Source organism: Mustela nivalis (genome assembly GCF_964662115.1).
Source record: "Mustela nivalis genome assembly, chromosome: 1".
In the NCBI taxonomy this organism is placed as follows: domain Eukaryota; kingdom Metazoa; phylum Chordata; class Mammalia; order Carnivora; family Mustelidae; genus Mustela; species Mustela nivalis.
In genome coordinates this window covers 203,108,098-203,123,676 of record NC_139020.1, presented here as the reverse complement: position 1 = coordinate 203,123,676, position 15,579 = coordinate 203,108,098, and the positions used below count along the sequence as shown (strand labels likewise).

The window sequence follows — 15,579 nt, the reverse complement described above, 5'->3', positions numbered from 1 at the left end:
GTGGGAGGAAGATGACGGGGGTGCCGGCAAACAAAACCCAATGTTCCCCCAAAAGGCCTCCTGTCATACGCAGGAGCCTCAGCCGGACGCCGGGACTAGAGAACCCTGGGTGGGGTGTGATGCTGTAGGGAAGGGGTGCATCCGGAGCACATTCTAGTCTCCTGGAAGCTTTACTGCGTCTGCCACCCAAAGGTGCAGCCCCCAAAACTGCAAAAGGAGAAAGGGGAGGGGCTGGGAAGAGGCTTACCACAGCAGAATGGCTCCAAGTGTCTCCACTCCATCATCCTCGAGCCCCTGGGGTCCTGCGGGGGACGAACCCCCATAGTCAACTCAGGCCACCCAGTATATGCCCGGCACATGTGTGCACGCTCCGAGCCCTCTCTCTACGGTGGGACAAGCGTGGAGGGCATGCCCCCCCAGATGAGCCATGTACACGGGAGCAAATGAGAGCTGGGGCACAGAAGGGACTGGTCTGAGGACATGGGGACAAAAGGGGCCAGATCTGCTCCTCCTTTAGGGAGCTGTGTGCAAATCTACAGAGATAGACAGACATGCACTTAGCCTGTCCCAGGGTAATGCACCCAGTCCCAGGGCCTGGGATGCACCTAGCCCAAGCCTCGTGAGGGGCTGGGACAGGCACAGGCTACCTTGGCAGCAGACGGTGGGGGAAGACGGAGAGCAGGCAAACGGGCCCCCGAGTCAGAGCAGAGGGGGTTACAGGCCACTTACCAGAATGTATGCTTCCAGCTGCAACACAGACAGACAGGCAGTGAGCACGGCCCCCTGCGGGTCCTCAGCCCTGCGAGCACACGCCACCCGCCCACCACCAGTGCTCTAGCCTCCCTCTGTCCCACAGACCTCCCCCTGGTCCCCCAGGGGACTCAGAGCCACAGGCCAAAACCCAGACCAGAGGTCAAAACTGGAAGGAATGAGATCAGCAGGAGACTGGGTGCGGGAAGGAAGACCAGTTGGTGGCAGAGCCCCAGGCCAGGTGGCCCCGGGCAGGTGTGTTCCAGGCCCAGGGTTTCCCAGGGTTTGAGAAGCCGATCTCACCTTCTGGCTGACGGGCCTCAGGTTCGGAGTGACAGTGAAGATGCTTATGAGCACTGGAAAGGAAGGAGACAATCGCACGGCAGCCCCGGCCACGGCTGGCCCTCCCCTCCCCCCACTCCCGCGTGAGCCGCCCACCTCGGTGTCGCGGCTTGTACACCGGCTTGTCGGTCTGGATGAACACGGAGGCACCCCGGCTGTCCACCGTCACGGAGGTCTGGTTGTGGAAGAGGGGGCGCTCCTCCGCCCACCCGCTGCGGCCCCACACCTGCAGGAGGGCCTGGCCCCGGAGGCCCGTGGGCACCTGCAGGCAGACCACAGAGCCTTGCGAGCAACAGAGTGTTTCTCAACGTTGGCACCATGGACACTTAGGACCGGATCATTCTTTGCGGTGGGGGCACCCCCTCATTGCATCGTGTTGAGTGGCATTCCTGGCCTCCACCCACCAGATGCCGGTAGGACTCCCCCCAACACCAAATGTCTCCAGCCACTGCCAGTGTTCCCTGAGGGGCCAGAATGCCCCCTTACCCAAGCTGAGAACTGCTCATCAGGAGCTATTCTAAGAGTTAAGGATCCCAAGACCTTTCTTGGAGTCTCTCATCTAGTTTGAAGACCCCCCGGCTCCCTCTCCTAGAATTATACAGCCCTTCCTGGGTCTGGTCTGCAAATCCACGGCACTGATCCCGGAAAGAGTGCTTCCGACGTGCAGCCGCCAGGGATCCGGCGTAATCTTAACCCCTGTCCAGCGCGGCCCTGCTTTCTGATTCGCAAGCAAGCCGACCTGCTCTAAGGGCAGCTCTAGGGGACTTACCAAGGGCTTCCCAACTACGGACAGCTGGGACTGGCTCTCTCCTGGTCATGGGGCCTGTCCTGAGCACTGTGGGGTGCTCAGCACCCATGAGGTGCCTTCCCCAGTTGTGACAACCAAACAGGTCTTCAGACACTGCCCGATGTCCTAGGGCTGCGGTCTGGGGAGAAGGCAAACCTCTCCACCAGGTGAGAGCTGCTGCCTTAGAGAAAAGGTTCTCCCATCATCGATAAGGCAGGAAAGCCTCTGTCCCACAGCTCTCAGGCACTAGGGACACCCTGCAGGGGAGAGGAACCGCTTCTGGGACTTTGTACGGATCACTGGGGGAGGACATGCTGTCATTCAGGATGACTCTCCATGTCGCCCATTCATTCCAGGACTCCTTGGAGTGTCTGAGAAAAGTTAAGGAACAGCTAACTCAGAAAACGCCTACAATTTCAGGGCTGGTGAGCCCCTTGAAATCCAAGGACTCCAGTTTAAAAACCCACATGAGAGAATTGTCTATGATGTGGTTTGGTTCATAAAATAATTTTAAAGTAGTAATATTCAATGCCGGTGAAGCTGTGGGAAATTGGGTCTCTACCATGTCACAGGTGGTGCTGTGAAGGGGCACTGCTGTGTCTTCAAAGACAAAGCAGGACCAAGGAAGAGGCTTGGTTCCTAACCTGGTCAATCTTCTTTTGTGGTGTTCAGTCTAAGGCAAGCTTTCAGAATGCTAAGACATCTTTGGGGTGCCTGGATGGCTCAAACGGTGAAGCGTCTGCCACTGGCTCAGGTCATGATCTTGGAGTCCCAGGATCGAGCCCCACAACGGGCTCTCCCTCTTTCCCCCCACCCCCACTCAGGCATGCACGCACTCTCTCCCACTCTCTCAAACAGATAGATAAAGTCTTCAGCAAAAGAGAATGCTAAGTCATCTTTATGCACAGAGATGCTAGCGATGTTTGGATTACGTTATCAAAACCCTGAAAACAATCTTTGAAAAAATCTAAGCATGTACGAGGTGGAAAGGGTTAGTAAACTAGTACATAAAAGAGACGAAATGGGCTGTGGTTAACAATAGAAGGCAAAAGACAATTATAGAGATTTCAACACATGGAAGCATGTTTACACAGTGTGCTAAGAAAAAATGGCACAAAGGGGTCTACCATCTAATTGCAACTTGAAAGAAATGTCTTTACGTGGATGAGGATTTATGGGGAAACAGGAGAGAGCGAAAAGTATGAAGAGATGGGATTACAAGTCAATCTTCTCCCTTTCTCAATTTTTTCTTCGTTATTCACTGTTGACATCACTGTTAATGATTTTTACCACCACACATGAAACTTCTCTTATTCCATTCCAAATCAATTACTGCCAAGGTAGGGTTCATGAAGATGTTAAAAATTCAAAGCTTACCTTCAGTTTGATTGTCCCTTTGTCTAAAAAATAAAAATTAAATGAAAACAGTTAAATTGGGAGCTGAGTTTGCCTGCCTCCCTGAGTTGCCGCCATATAACTGGGGCCTTCTCAACCTAGAGGGATTGTCTGTGGACAAACACACACACTGGGTCATTCTGATCTGGCCTGGGCTGGGTTGGGATTGGGAAAAGTGAGAGGTTTCCTCCAAGCTGGTGAGAGCCTGAAGGCCAGAGGGGATAGACGAAGCCAAGCTACTCAGGGGAAAGTTGGCCAGCCTGCGCACTTAATAATTCCCTTCATTCCTAGCCCTAAACCCAAGGTAAGCTGTGAAGGGAGCAAAGAAAATTCTCTTTGGGAGTGGAACAAGAAGGGGGTAAAGAGAAAAAAGAGGAGATTGAGGTCCCCAGTGGACCTCCCTCCAGTAATCTAACTGCTTTCCCATCACCTCTCTCTTGACCCAAGCTGAATCATTTACCATAGTAACACCTCTCTGGCTTTCCAGCCTCTAAGACTTGATTTAGCATCTACTGTTTTTGCTTCCCAGTATCCATTCCCCATTTTTTACTGGCAAAACCCCAAATTCCTCAGGAAAGTCACCTGCCCAGATCCCATATCGGGAGGTTTGGTGTGGCTCCACCCATCTCTCTTCTGCTCTATGCACATCTACATAGGCCCTCCCCCACCGCAGTGATTGGTTCAGATCTGAGCACATGACCCAAAGTGGGCCAATCAGCATAGGCCTCTCCCCTGCTCAGAGGGGTTGGGTCAGGATTGAGCACATGACCCAAGTTAGGCCAATCAGAGGATGCTGGGACATTTCTCATTGGTCTGGTGAACCTGTCACTCCATCAGCTTGGGGGAGACACAGTCCCATTCAGAAGTGGCGCTGGGAATCAACAGCCAGTGATGCCAGTGGACTTTCCCAGTTATGACAGCCCATAGACACTGTTGCTGAAGCCAACCTGATGTGGGTTTTGGGGTAGCCCCAGAGTCAGGACGGCCTGCACTCTTGCCTACCCAAGCCCTCTTCTGGTTTCCATTCAAGGCCAGCCTCTCCCTCTTCTCTCTGGGGGATAGGAGCTGACTTGCTGGCCTTAGAGTCCCGACTTCTCTCTCTGTGCCTCCTGTGGCCAAATCCCACTCTTCGTGAGGAATCAGGTGTCTGCCCTGCTGGACTACAGGCCCTGAGGCAGCCCTCTGCTCTCACCACCTGTGTCCAGGAGGCCCGCCCTGTTGTTATCTGCTGTCCAAGGACAGCAGGGTAGAAGCTGGCTGGGGGCCTGAGCCCCAAAGACCACTTTGCCGAGGGAGAGGAAGCCCTGGTCAGGCACCCCAGGGACCTACCCAGGATAGCTCCCTGGCTCCATGCCACCGCCTCGCCCTGGGCCACCAGCTGAGCCTGGACCATGACTTCCCGGGGGGAATTAAAGATGGTCACACTGATGACTTCCTCCACTCCCGAGCGGAAGACAGAGGGTGCAGCAATCAAGTAGGCCCTGTAGGAGAGGAAAACCTCAGTGAAGGCCAAAGGCTGTCTGACCCACCTCTGGCCGCGTCACAGTGCTCCCTGTGTGGTCTTCCACCTACGCCTGCCCACACCGTGAAGACACTGTCATTTTGTGTCTGTGTGTCCCCCACCGACCTGTGAGCTCCCTGTGACCAGGGGCTAGCTCATTCATCTCTGAAGCCCCTTCTGGATCTATCCAGCACCACACCCCTTCCAACATCCATGTTCTGGCCTCTGGCCTTTGTAGTCAGTGCATTCTGCCACAGGACCTTTGTAAGTGCCACACCAACACTGAACCACTCTCCTGAATAACTGGCAGGATCCCACTTCATCCTCACAGCCACTCTGTGACAAGTGCCAAAAAGCCATTTACAGAGTCAGAGATTAAGCGCTGGAAAGCCAAGTCACGTGCCCAAGCCAGTAAGAGACCAGGATTCAAACCCAGGCAGCCAGACTCCAAAACCCAGTGGAAAAAAACAAGGAGCTTCCTGCAGCATTAATCTTAAGAACAAATCTAAGAACTAAATTTGTTCTTAAGAACAAATCTAAGACCTAAATTCATTCTTAAGAACAAATCTTAAGGGGCGCCTGCGTGGCTCAGTGGGTTAAGCCTCTGCCTTCGTCTCAGGTCATGGTCTCAGGGTCCTGGGATCCAGCCCCGCATCGGGCTCTCTGCTTAGCAGGGAACCTGCTTCCTCCTCTCTCTCTGCCTGCCTCTCTACCTACTTGTGATATCTATCTCTCTCTCTCTCTCTGTCAAATAAATAAACAAAATCTTAAAAAAAAAAAGAAAAGAAAAGAAAAAAAATCAAATCTTAAGAACTAATCTTACGAACAAAACCCTGAAAATGAACCTGAAATGGCCTGAAACAAGAAAACTCTGTGAACAGTGGCACCCAAACGGGCCTCTCCTGGAAGATAGAGAACAATTTCTTACTTTCCAGATGGGCAGGGTGTCGCTCCAGAAGAAGAAGGAACATGCCACAGGTCCCACAGTCACACCGGGGAAAGCTTTGGGGTGCCCTTAGGGCAGCTGACCTAAGGCACGGGTCCTCTCCACCTGGGCTTCTGCCTCTGGTATTCTACAACCTTCCATGGATCGTCAGAAAGTCTCATTCAACTTTAACGATGAAAACCGCTCACAGTGCAACAGCAAAGAACCAAGAGCCCAGATAGCAAAGGCAGCAAAAACCCAGCCGTGCGGAGAACTACAGGCACCAGAAAGAAACAGGCGAAAGAGAAGCCAGGCCAGGCAATGAGAGTAGGGGAGATTTTCGTGTCTCAAAAATTCTCTCCAGGACACTCGGACATCCCCACACAAACAGACAAATTTAGACCCTGACTGAACACTGTGCACTGAGGTGAACTCAAACTGGGTCAGAGATCTAATAAGTATAAAACTCTAAAAACCCTGGAAGAAAACAGGAGAAAGGCTTTGGGAGCTGGGGTTAGGCAAACATTTCATGCATGAGATAGCAAAAGGACAACCCATCAAAGAAATCATTGATAAAGTGGACTTCATTAAAACCTCATGAAAGGGGCACCTGGGTGGCTCAGTGGTTAAGCCTCTGCCTTCGGCTCAGGTCATGATCTCAGGGTCCTGGAATCGAGCCCCGCACCGGGCTCTCTGCTTGGCAGGGAGCCTGATACCCCCCTGTCTCTCTGCCTGCCTCTCTGCCTACTTGTGATCTCTGTAAAATAAATCAATAAAATCTTAAAAAAAAAAAACAACCCATGAAAAATCTGACATTTCAGAAGACACACTGGGCTCCTGTTGGATACTGTCCAGCCACAGCACTGACCCTGGGAGCCCGCTGTGCTCTGTCCAGCTTGAACAGTGGCCAAAGTTCACACACTCTGGTTTTCTACGTGGACTGCCCTACTTCAGGACTGCCCAGAGCCTGCCAGGACCTCAGGACATACCGTGTACTTCCTAGGTAACTCCAGCACCAATGGGAATGTGCAAAGACCCTTGTTTTATAGGTATGCAGCCCAGATCTAGCAATGACCGGAACCGGTAACGCCAGCACCAACAACCACCCGCAATGACAGAGTTTCTGCGCGCAGCTCCCGGCCTCGGCCATGCACAGAGCATGCATTCATCCTGGGCATGTGACAGCAACATCTGGAGCACACAGTGACCCTGGGGTTCATGAATGCACTGTCCAGATCCAGCACTGACCAGAATATATACTGATCCTGGGTCTTATGCCTTCTCTCAGCTTCTCATGCAAATGGGGTGTCACTCAGCGACAGTGGGGAGAAACACATACTGCCTCAAGCACGTTCCGTGCTTTGTCCGTGATGTGTAGTGTCTGCTGGCCCCGGCACCAACCAGAGGGAGAGGCAGACTCCCCATGCAGGAGGGAGCCCGATGTGGGACCCAATTCCAGACTCTGGGATCATGACCTCAGCCGAAGGCAGATGCCCAACTGACCATGTCACCCAGGAGCCCCAGACAGTACTGGTTTTATGATAATGTGCAAATCCATGTTGCTTTCTGGGGTCAGGGATTCCTCACGCAAAAATCACATGGGTCGGGGCGCCTGGGTGCCTCAGTCAGTTAAGCGTCTGCCTTTGTCTCAGGTCATGATGCCAGGGTCCTGAGATGGAGCCCCCCAAATCAGGCTCCTGCTCAGTGGGGAGCCTGCTTCTACCTCTCCCTCTGCCTCTCCCCCAGCTCGTGCGCGCGCGCTCTCTTAATCTTCTTTTTTTTAATCATAAGGGTCACAGAAGTGGGTATCCTATAGAAATAGGGGCTATTCCTAAACTGGAATCCCTCTAGTGGGTGGTCTATGTCTGGCTTAGAGGCAGGCTAATCTAGAAACCCAGGTTAGTAATTTTGCAACTTCCCTTCCCAGCACATCTCCCCCAACACAAGGATTCCATTTCCCTTGGCAGAAGGTAATATCCCAGGATGACTTTAGTCAGAGGCAAACACTCTTGAGAACCGTTGGAAACTCTGCAACCCAGAGACTCTAACTAAACTTGGTCTTTATAAGGTGGGTCTGTAATTTAGGGCCCAGTCAAGCTTTGTGGCGGGGGTGGACCTGCAGATGCTCAGATGTTTCGCAGCATCCCTGGCCTCGACTCTGTATATTTCAGCAGCACTGACTCCCCCTCGATCTAGACCAAAAATGTCCCTAGAATTGCCCAATGAGCCCAGGGAAACAAGCCCACCCCCCCACCTGGACGAAAACCTCCATTTTAAAGGATGCCTACTTGGAAAGATCAGGACAAAAATTTTCTGGATTCCAATTTCACAAGGCCCAGGGGAGGTAAATCCCACTGCTTAAAGCGAAGAGGGTCTTACTTTTCAAACTGTGATTCCCAAAGCGACCCCACCCACCTGGTCCCACGGTGGGTATGTTTTCTGGAAACTGCTAAGCAAGGGCCTCCTGAACAAGCCTCCTCAACAAGGCCAAGGCCAGACTACCCTACTGAGCTTGGGCAGCTCCAGGAGGCCACCCCGAATCCAACAGCCTTGCAGGGCTCACCCCAACTTGGCAGGTCTGGAAATATTCCCGGTGAAGCCAGCTCATGGGAAATTCTCCCTGGCAGCTAGTTAGTTCACCTCCTCACTGTGTCAACTCACCAGAAGCTCTGTAGTCAAACTTCAAGAAAAATGTGGAAGCAAAACAAACACTTCCTCCCTGCCACCACGCCCTCCCAAGGAAAACGGAACGGTGGGTCTCTCCTGTTTCCCAGCCAAGACACGCACCTCTTGCCTCCACGCCTCGGACAACTTGAAATCGCCACCCAAGACGACAGCCCCCCCCCCCCCGCGTCACACCAAGGTGGTGAATTAGGAGGAGGCGCTAGCCTCGCAGCCTTAGCTGTGGGGACTCCCTGCACCTCCGTGTGGCCACCTCTGAAGGTTCGCAGTGCCCCCTTCCCGGTCCGACCCCTGGGAGTCAGCGGACACGACTCTAGGTCCCGCCCGGCGCGCGGAGGCTATGTAGCCTTGGCCAGGTCGCTGCACCTCTCTGCGCGGATCCCCGGGACCCCCTCCCCGAGAAGACAGCCAACCTCCTCCGTCGCCCAGAGCAACTCACGGGGCCTGGGGCGCAGCGCACACGCCGTCCCGCGGCGATAGCAGCAGAAGCAAGCGCCACAGCAGCGGGACGAGCAGGGCGCCCCACATTTTTCGGCTCCGCGGGGGTGCCGCGCCCAGGGAGGGGGCCGGGCCGGGGCTGGGCCAGGGTCGGGATCCGAGCTCGGCAGTGCCCCCTGAGCCGCCGGGGGCCCTTTGTTCGCAGCCCCCGCGCCGTGCGCTCGGCGCCATGCGCCCCGCTCCGAGGCCGGCCGAGCTGGGGCAGCCCCGGACCAGCCCCCTCCCCGGACCCGCCCTGTCCCCGGGCCCGCCCCGCCCCCTCCCGGTCCCGCCCGCCCCGCCCCGCGCTTCTCCCGGGACTCATCCCCTCCAAGCACTTTCCCCCAACCCCAGCCGGGACGCCCGCCCCGCCCCCTTCCCGGACCCCTGGGCGGATCACCCCCAGACCCTGCCCACGCCCTCCCGGCTCCTCCGACCCTACCCGGCCCCTATTCCCCCCGCCCACTCCCGGCACCGCTCCCCTCCCATCCTCCCGGCCAGGCCGCCCGCCCCGCCCCCTTTCCGGACCCCGACCCACCCCCGTTCCCTTCTCGGGACTCGGCGCCTCCGAGGACTCTCTCCGGATTCACCCCGCCCCCTGCCCGGGCCTGACCCACCCTGGACCCACCCCCAAACCAGGCCCAAGTTCTCCCGGTTCCTCGGACCCGAGCTGTCCTTTCCTTCTCCTTCCCCCCAGCCTCCGCTCTCCTCTTAGCCCAGGTCGTCATCCTCCGGGGACCCATTTCCTCTCGGGGCTGCCGCCTCACCGGACCTCCCCTGTCTCCTCTCCAGCCGCCTCCCCAGTCGCCCCCGCAAGGCCCCCTCTGCGGACTCGCCCCGCCCCCGCCCCCGCCGCCCCGGTGGCTGCTGCATCTGTGCTGCCTTCACCCCTCTACCCGCACAACCCGGCAGGGCGCCCACCCCAGCCAGGGCCCGGCGACCTGTGCAGTGCACGTGGCGTCAGGAGGGGAGCCGTCTGGGGAGACAGGCCGGTCGAGGGGTGAATCTTCCAGATTTGCAGCTGCCCCTGGGCCCCTGGCTGCCAGTCCTCACTAGTACCCTCTCCGCACCCCTGCTACTGTCCACAAATGCCCTCGGCCAGGCCCTTCCCTCTTGGGGCCTCCCTTTCCCCTGCACACAGCAGGATTGGGCTTCTCAGAGTGTCCCCAACTGAGCAATGGGCGGTTTGTCATAGGTCCCTCGGGGGAGGGGGGTGCACCTCCTTTCTATATCATATCAACCTCTCCTCCCCCTCCTTCCACCATCACACACCCCCCAACTGGCACCATGGGCCCCTCTAGGAGGACCACTCCAGCTACCACGGCCCTCCTAACACTTCCCTCCTGCCCCAAATCTTCGGGGATCCCTGTTCACTGGGACCAAGTCCAAATTCCAGGCTGCCGGGAAGCTGCCATGATGGCTCAGCCTCACCCCAGCTTCTCAGAGGCTGCGCACTGACCCGCCAAACTCTGCTCTTCTGCCCTTTTCTTTTGGCTGCCTAATTCCTGCTCCTCCTAGAAGCTTCCTTTGAACCTCCCTGCTTCCAGGCACCCTGGGTCATTTAGGTGGCCTCTCCATCAGCCCTCTCGTGGCCAAGCTCTGGGCCAGCTGTGGGGACCCAAGGGCCTACTGGGCTTGCCTAGTAGATGTGGGCGGGGCCCTGCAGGAACCTGGGCGGAAGAGGCGGAACAGGGTGCTGAGACCAGGAAGAGGTGCAGGCCTCTGACCTCAGCCCATTCCCCAACCAGGCAGGGCCTTCTAGCATAACCTCCCTAATACCGTTCTGTCCTGCCCAGCCTCCAGCACCCCCCACCCCCACCCTTGCCCGTCCATAAACTGGGCCCTGTCCTCCAGCCTTGAAGCCAGTTGCTCCCTGCTCCTCTGGGCTCTGGCCACGCTGGCCTCCATGATTCCACAGACAACCACCCTCCACCACCACCACCGAGATGCCAGCTCTCCTCTTTGCCTGGGATGGTCTTCCTCCTGGAGTCCCAAGCCTGCCCACGGCCCCTCCTTCCCTGAACACCGCTGTCATAAGACCTCAGATTTGACACGCTGCCCTTCCAGGTCCCCAAAGGCCTCACTGTGAGCTCCCCCTGTCCCTCCAGCTACGCCCCCCACTTGGCAGAAGAATCTAACCAAGAGTCTGTCGGCCTGACCCGTTACACCCCACCAGTCCTGGGCCTAGCAGATCTCAGCTCCTTGTCTTTCAAATAAGCTGATCACATCCTCCCTTGGGAACCAGGGGCACTCCCCCCTGACTACAAAGTCTGCCTCCCACAGCCTCCCGCATTTCACTACCCTCCCAAGTGCAACCCCCCATGTGGCCTTGGGTGGCCAGCTGGGTCCTCCCCCAGCCCAGGGCTGAGAATACAGGACTAGCTGCCGTCCGCCTCACCACACCGGTGTTGGGTGTCAAATGTTCGTCCATCTCAAACTATTCATGGCAGGAGATCCCTCCTTCACGAATGGGGTGAGTAGGAGGCAGCCAGACATGGCCATGCCCTCATCACCCAGTCTGACCCTCTGGTGCTCGACACAGGGGTCACGATTGTATTATCCCAGGGGCACTTGCTTCCCGTCTGTCTCCCTTGGGTTGTAAGCCCCATTCGCTGCTGGACACCAGATCCCTGGCTCTAAGTAAGCACTCCGGACCAGCTGCCCTGGGGCACTGGGGAAGAGATGGTTGATCCATGTTTAGGAAACGTGTGAGCCCTTGTCTCATAGGGCCATTGCTAAACCCTGAGTTGTACAAACTTGCAATTAAGTATAGGATATTAAAAATAAAAGCTGTGGGCGTCTGGGTGGCTCAGTTGGTTAAGTACCTGCCTTCAGCTCAGGTCATGATCTCAGGGTCCTGGGATCGAGCCCCACATTGGGATCTCTGCTCAGCAGGGAGTCTGCTTCTCCCTCTTCTTGCCTCTTTCCCTGCTTGTGCTCTTTTTGTCAAATAAAGTATTAAAAAAAAAGTAAAAGTTGTAAGTACTCTAAAGTGATTGCTTCCTCACTTCCTTGCATCTTGCTGTTCTCTGTGCTCCTGGGGATATTACTGACTCTTGTCTCCGGTGGTGAAGAGACTCTAATACTCCACGCCCCTCCCACCATCACCCTTAATGACTTCTGGCTGGTAGCTTCAAGCTGGCAGGAGGTGGGAAGGGGAGTCCCATTAATTCTGCTTTCATTTGCTTTGAAAGCGCAAATTTGTTCCAACATGATGGATACGTCCGAGATGGATTTGAGCATGATGTGATTGAATGCCGTGTTGCTTATGGGTTTTGCCCAGGGGCAAGGCTAGATGAATGCAGAAAACTGCCTAGCTGACCCAAGTTGCCTGGGAATACACAAACCCCCACCCTCCACCATACCCCCCACCCCTCCCTCAGCTCTTAGGAGCTACCGTGCCGTTCCCCATCTGGAAAACTGGCTACAACCTCCTCACTCCATGTCCACCTCAAGTCCCTTCCAAAGGTCAAGTGTTGTATTATTTGCTGTAGAAGTCACGTCCTTTGAAGCCACTTAATGTATGTACAGCAGTCCTTCCATTTTTAGTAGGTGCCTCTTTTTCTAATGTGTCAATGACAGCTTATGAGTTGTGCCCTGACTTCGTTTTCCCCATAAGCCCTGTGGCTGGCACCACTTTGCCAAGTGTGGTCATTTTTTAGGAACGTTCCATTAAGGTAGAGTTGGCCGGGTGTGTCCCACCAGGAGACTGTTAAACGTCTGTTAGCAAGCTGGAGATGAGCTGCGTAGTGGCTGGGTCTGGGTTGGTGGCCAAGGGAGGTGGTCCTATCCTTGAGAAGCGTTTTGTTCTCCCGCAGAGCCAGTCAGCTCCTAGACCTACTGAGGGGTCAGAGTCTGGACTTGGCGTGGGAAGGCAGACATGCAGACACATCACCCACAAGGTACAGGGTTTCAGCCCAGCACAGCGGGGACCCCGAAGTCAGAGCAGGAACAGGGCGTGCCTGTGAGCAGAAGCACCTGTGGGGCCGCCCAGGAGGGCACCGTAGTGACGTTTGACCTGGGGACCACTGGCCACACTCCCCAAGCGGAAGCTGCGTGTGACCTCTGACCCTACTAGAAGGACACAGATGCCAAGGCATCCAGTGAAGAACTTTGACAGCAGCCTTGTTAGGGGCGGTGAATTACCAGGAGCAGCCTCCGTGTTCATCCAGGGGATGAGGGACACACTGAGGAAGGAAGGAGGTGCCGTGTTCGATTCCCCCCAAAGCAGGGAAAATGGGGCACCGCAGCCAGGGAAAGGGTGCAGGAAGCCCATTTTGACAAGACCTGGGCACTTTCACTTCCTGCTGCCTGGGGAAGGGGGCTCCAGACCAGGTGGGAAGAATTCCTGTGCCTCATGTCCTCTCTGCCCAGAGATGTGAGGACCAGGGGTTGAGGGCTCTGCAGAGGACCAGAGGTCTCTCCCCACTGCCCCCGTGAGCCCACTCCCAAGGCTTGGGGTTCAGAGTAAGCGTGGGGGAGCCTCCTCAGCCGGCCTTACCTGCTCTCACTCAAAAAAATAACCAGGAAGTCTTCTTGGTTTTCCCCAAACCTGGGGGGTTGTTGCAGGGAGCCCACTTCAGTACCTTTTGGCTGGACTAAGTGGTTTAACTGGGGAGAGCCAGGATTACAGCAGACTTAAGAGCTGGCATGGGGGCCCTTCTTCTTGCCAAAGGGGTCACGACATTGACTGGTTGCTCTGCCTCCAGCTCTTGGTCTGTCTTCTTCCTTTTCTCTTTGGCCATCTTGGAAATCTACCCTCTTACTACTGTCCCAGCACGGGCCAGGGAACCACGGGCTTTACCTCCAAGCCTGCAGCCAGCTACGTGCAGACCGGCCACAGCCTCCACTCCACGCTGACTCAGGGGACCCTCAGCCCCTAGGGGCGTGCCTGCCCACAGCACCACCTGATCCTCTGGAGCCCTGGCCTCCACCGAGGCTACGAGGCTACGCCTTGATCTGGGTGACCAGAACCACTAGAGCAAAGAAGGAGTCGAGACAATAAACCCAGGTGCGTTCACCCACACGCCCTGCTGCGTGCCCCAACCTCAGCATCTTCTCTAGGACTCCCAGGTGTTTAGAAAAGAAGCGCGCAGAGAGCGGGTGGGAGAAGCTGCTCAGAAGCAAGGTGCCGGGCGCCTGGGTGGCTCAGTGGGTTAAGCCGCTGCCTTCGGCTCAGGTCATGATCTCAGGGTCCTGGGATCGAGTCCCGCATCGGGCTCTCTGCTCAGCGGGGAGTCTGCTTCCTTCTCTCTCTCTCTCTGCCTTCCTCTCTGCCTACTTGTGATCTCTCTCGGTCAAATAAATAAATAAAATCTTTAAAAAAAAAAAAAAAAAAAAGAAGCAAGGTGCCAAGGCTTCTGGGAATGTCCGTGGAGCAGGAAAGCGCCTTCCAAGGTGCCCTCACAGATCAGGAAGAATCTGGGCTGAGATCGCCCAGCTGTCTCCCTGCTGCCCACAGAGAAGAGCAAGCATTCACCCTCCCCAGCAACAATCAAAACATTTGGGGGTGGGTGTGTGCACATGTGTGCCTATGCATGCATCACACGTGTGTTCTGGGCCAGCCAGGGGCAGGGGACGAAGAGCACTGTATGAGTTTCCTGTGGCTGCTGTAACAAATTAGCATAAACGGGTGAATTATAGACAAACCACAGAATGGGAGAACATATGTGCAAATCATGTATCTGATAAAAGATTGAGACCCACGATATGTAAAGAGTACCCGGAGCCCAATAACAATAAAAAGCAAACAACCCAATGTCAAAATGGGTCAAGGATCTGAACAGAGGTTTCTCCAAAGAAGACACACAGATGGCCAGCAAGCGCATGAAAAGATGCTCATCCCTAATCGTTAGGGAAATGCAAATTAAAACCATAATGAGATATCACTTCATACATATTACACCAGTTTCTTCTTGGTTTTAAAAATAGACTGTGAACAGCTAAGTCGGTGTCTCCGTGCCCGAGCACTCCGTGCTCGCTTCCACTGCTGATCAGACTTTGGTGGTTTCCCCTGCAAATGGACCCCATGGCCTGACATCCCGCCCCCACTACCTGTGATCATGCCCCGAGGCCCACGAGAGGTCACCGTGGGAATTTCCAGCAGCCAACAAGCAAGGGCATGGCAGCGGTACATGCTCATGACCACCCACGGTCATTACCATTATCTGTTTCCAGGAACAGCTCCCGCGGAAGTGCAGAGTACCCTGGGGAAGTCATGCCTCACCACCTCGGTCTCCCCAAGACCCACCCAGGTCACTGGTGGGCAAGCTTCTTTTTCGGGAAACCTACTCTCCCAGACATGGCTGCAGTGTTAGAGTCCCCAGAACGATGGGCATCCTCCCAGGCCTCCAGCAACGCCATCCCAGGGACTTGCCTCTCTGGAAGCTATGAAGAAGCAGCCTGATGGCCACCCTGGCAAAGCCAGCACGGGGGACCCCCATCCTGAGTGGCCAGCCCCAGGCTTCAGGAGGCGCTGGGCTCTTCAGAGCACCCCCCCCCCCCAGACAAGGCAGGCGGCAGCACGAAGAAACGGTTGGGTTCTTTTATATCAAAATAACCAAACGCCAAAAAAGAATTTGAGAGAATCCTACTCTTTACTATCCAAGCCCCACCCAAGCCTTTCTGACGCCCTGAAACCGTGTGTCTCACACCAAGTGGAAAATAAACTTGAAGCAGCTATTAATTAATTAACTAATTAATTAACCAACCAGCCACAAG

At 55.5% G+C, this 15,579-nt stretch overlaps 1 protein-coding gene across 7 annotated transcripts in view; it reads right to left on the bottom strand.

The window, feature by feature from the left end:
- Positions 1-9,093, bottom strand: part of CPAMD8 (C3 and PZP like alpha-2-macroglobulin domain containing 8) — a 70,815-nt gene extending 61,722 nt beyond the window's left edge. For all 7 annotated transcript variants that reach the window (XR_014305015.1, XR_014305016.1, XM_082707932.1 and 4 more), the window contains exons 1-7: positions 8,822-9,093; positions 4,604-4,755; positions 3,257-3,279; positions 1,189-1,354; positions 1,054-1,106; positions 730-747; positions 248-302 (exon numbers count right to left, since the gene is read on the bottom strand). Coding sequence is in view for 5 of the 7 variants with exons in the window: in XM_082707932.1 (XP_082564058.1) it covers positions 248-302; positions 730-747; positions 1,054-1,106; positions 1,189-1,354; positions 3,257-3,279; positions 4,604-4,755; positions 8,822-9,051 (697 nt within the window). In the remaining 2 variants the exon portion in view is untranslated. The remainder of the gene's footprint in view (positions 1-247; positions 303-729; positions 748-1,053; positions 1,107-1,188; positions 1,355-3,256; positions 3,280-4,603; positions 4,756-8,821) is intronic.
- Between the last annotated feature and the right edge of the window lie 6,486 nt (positions 9,094-15,579).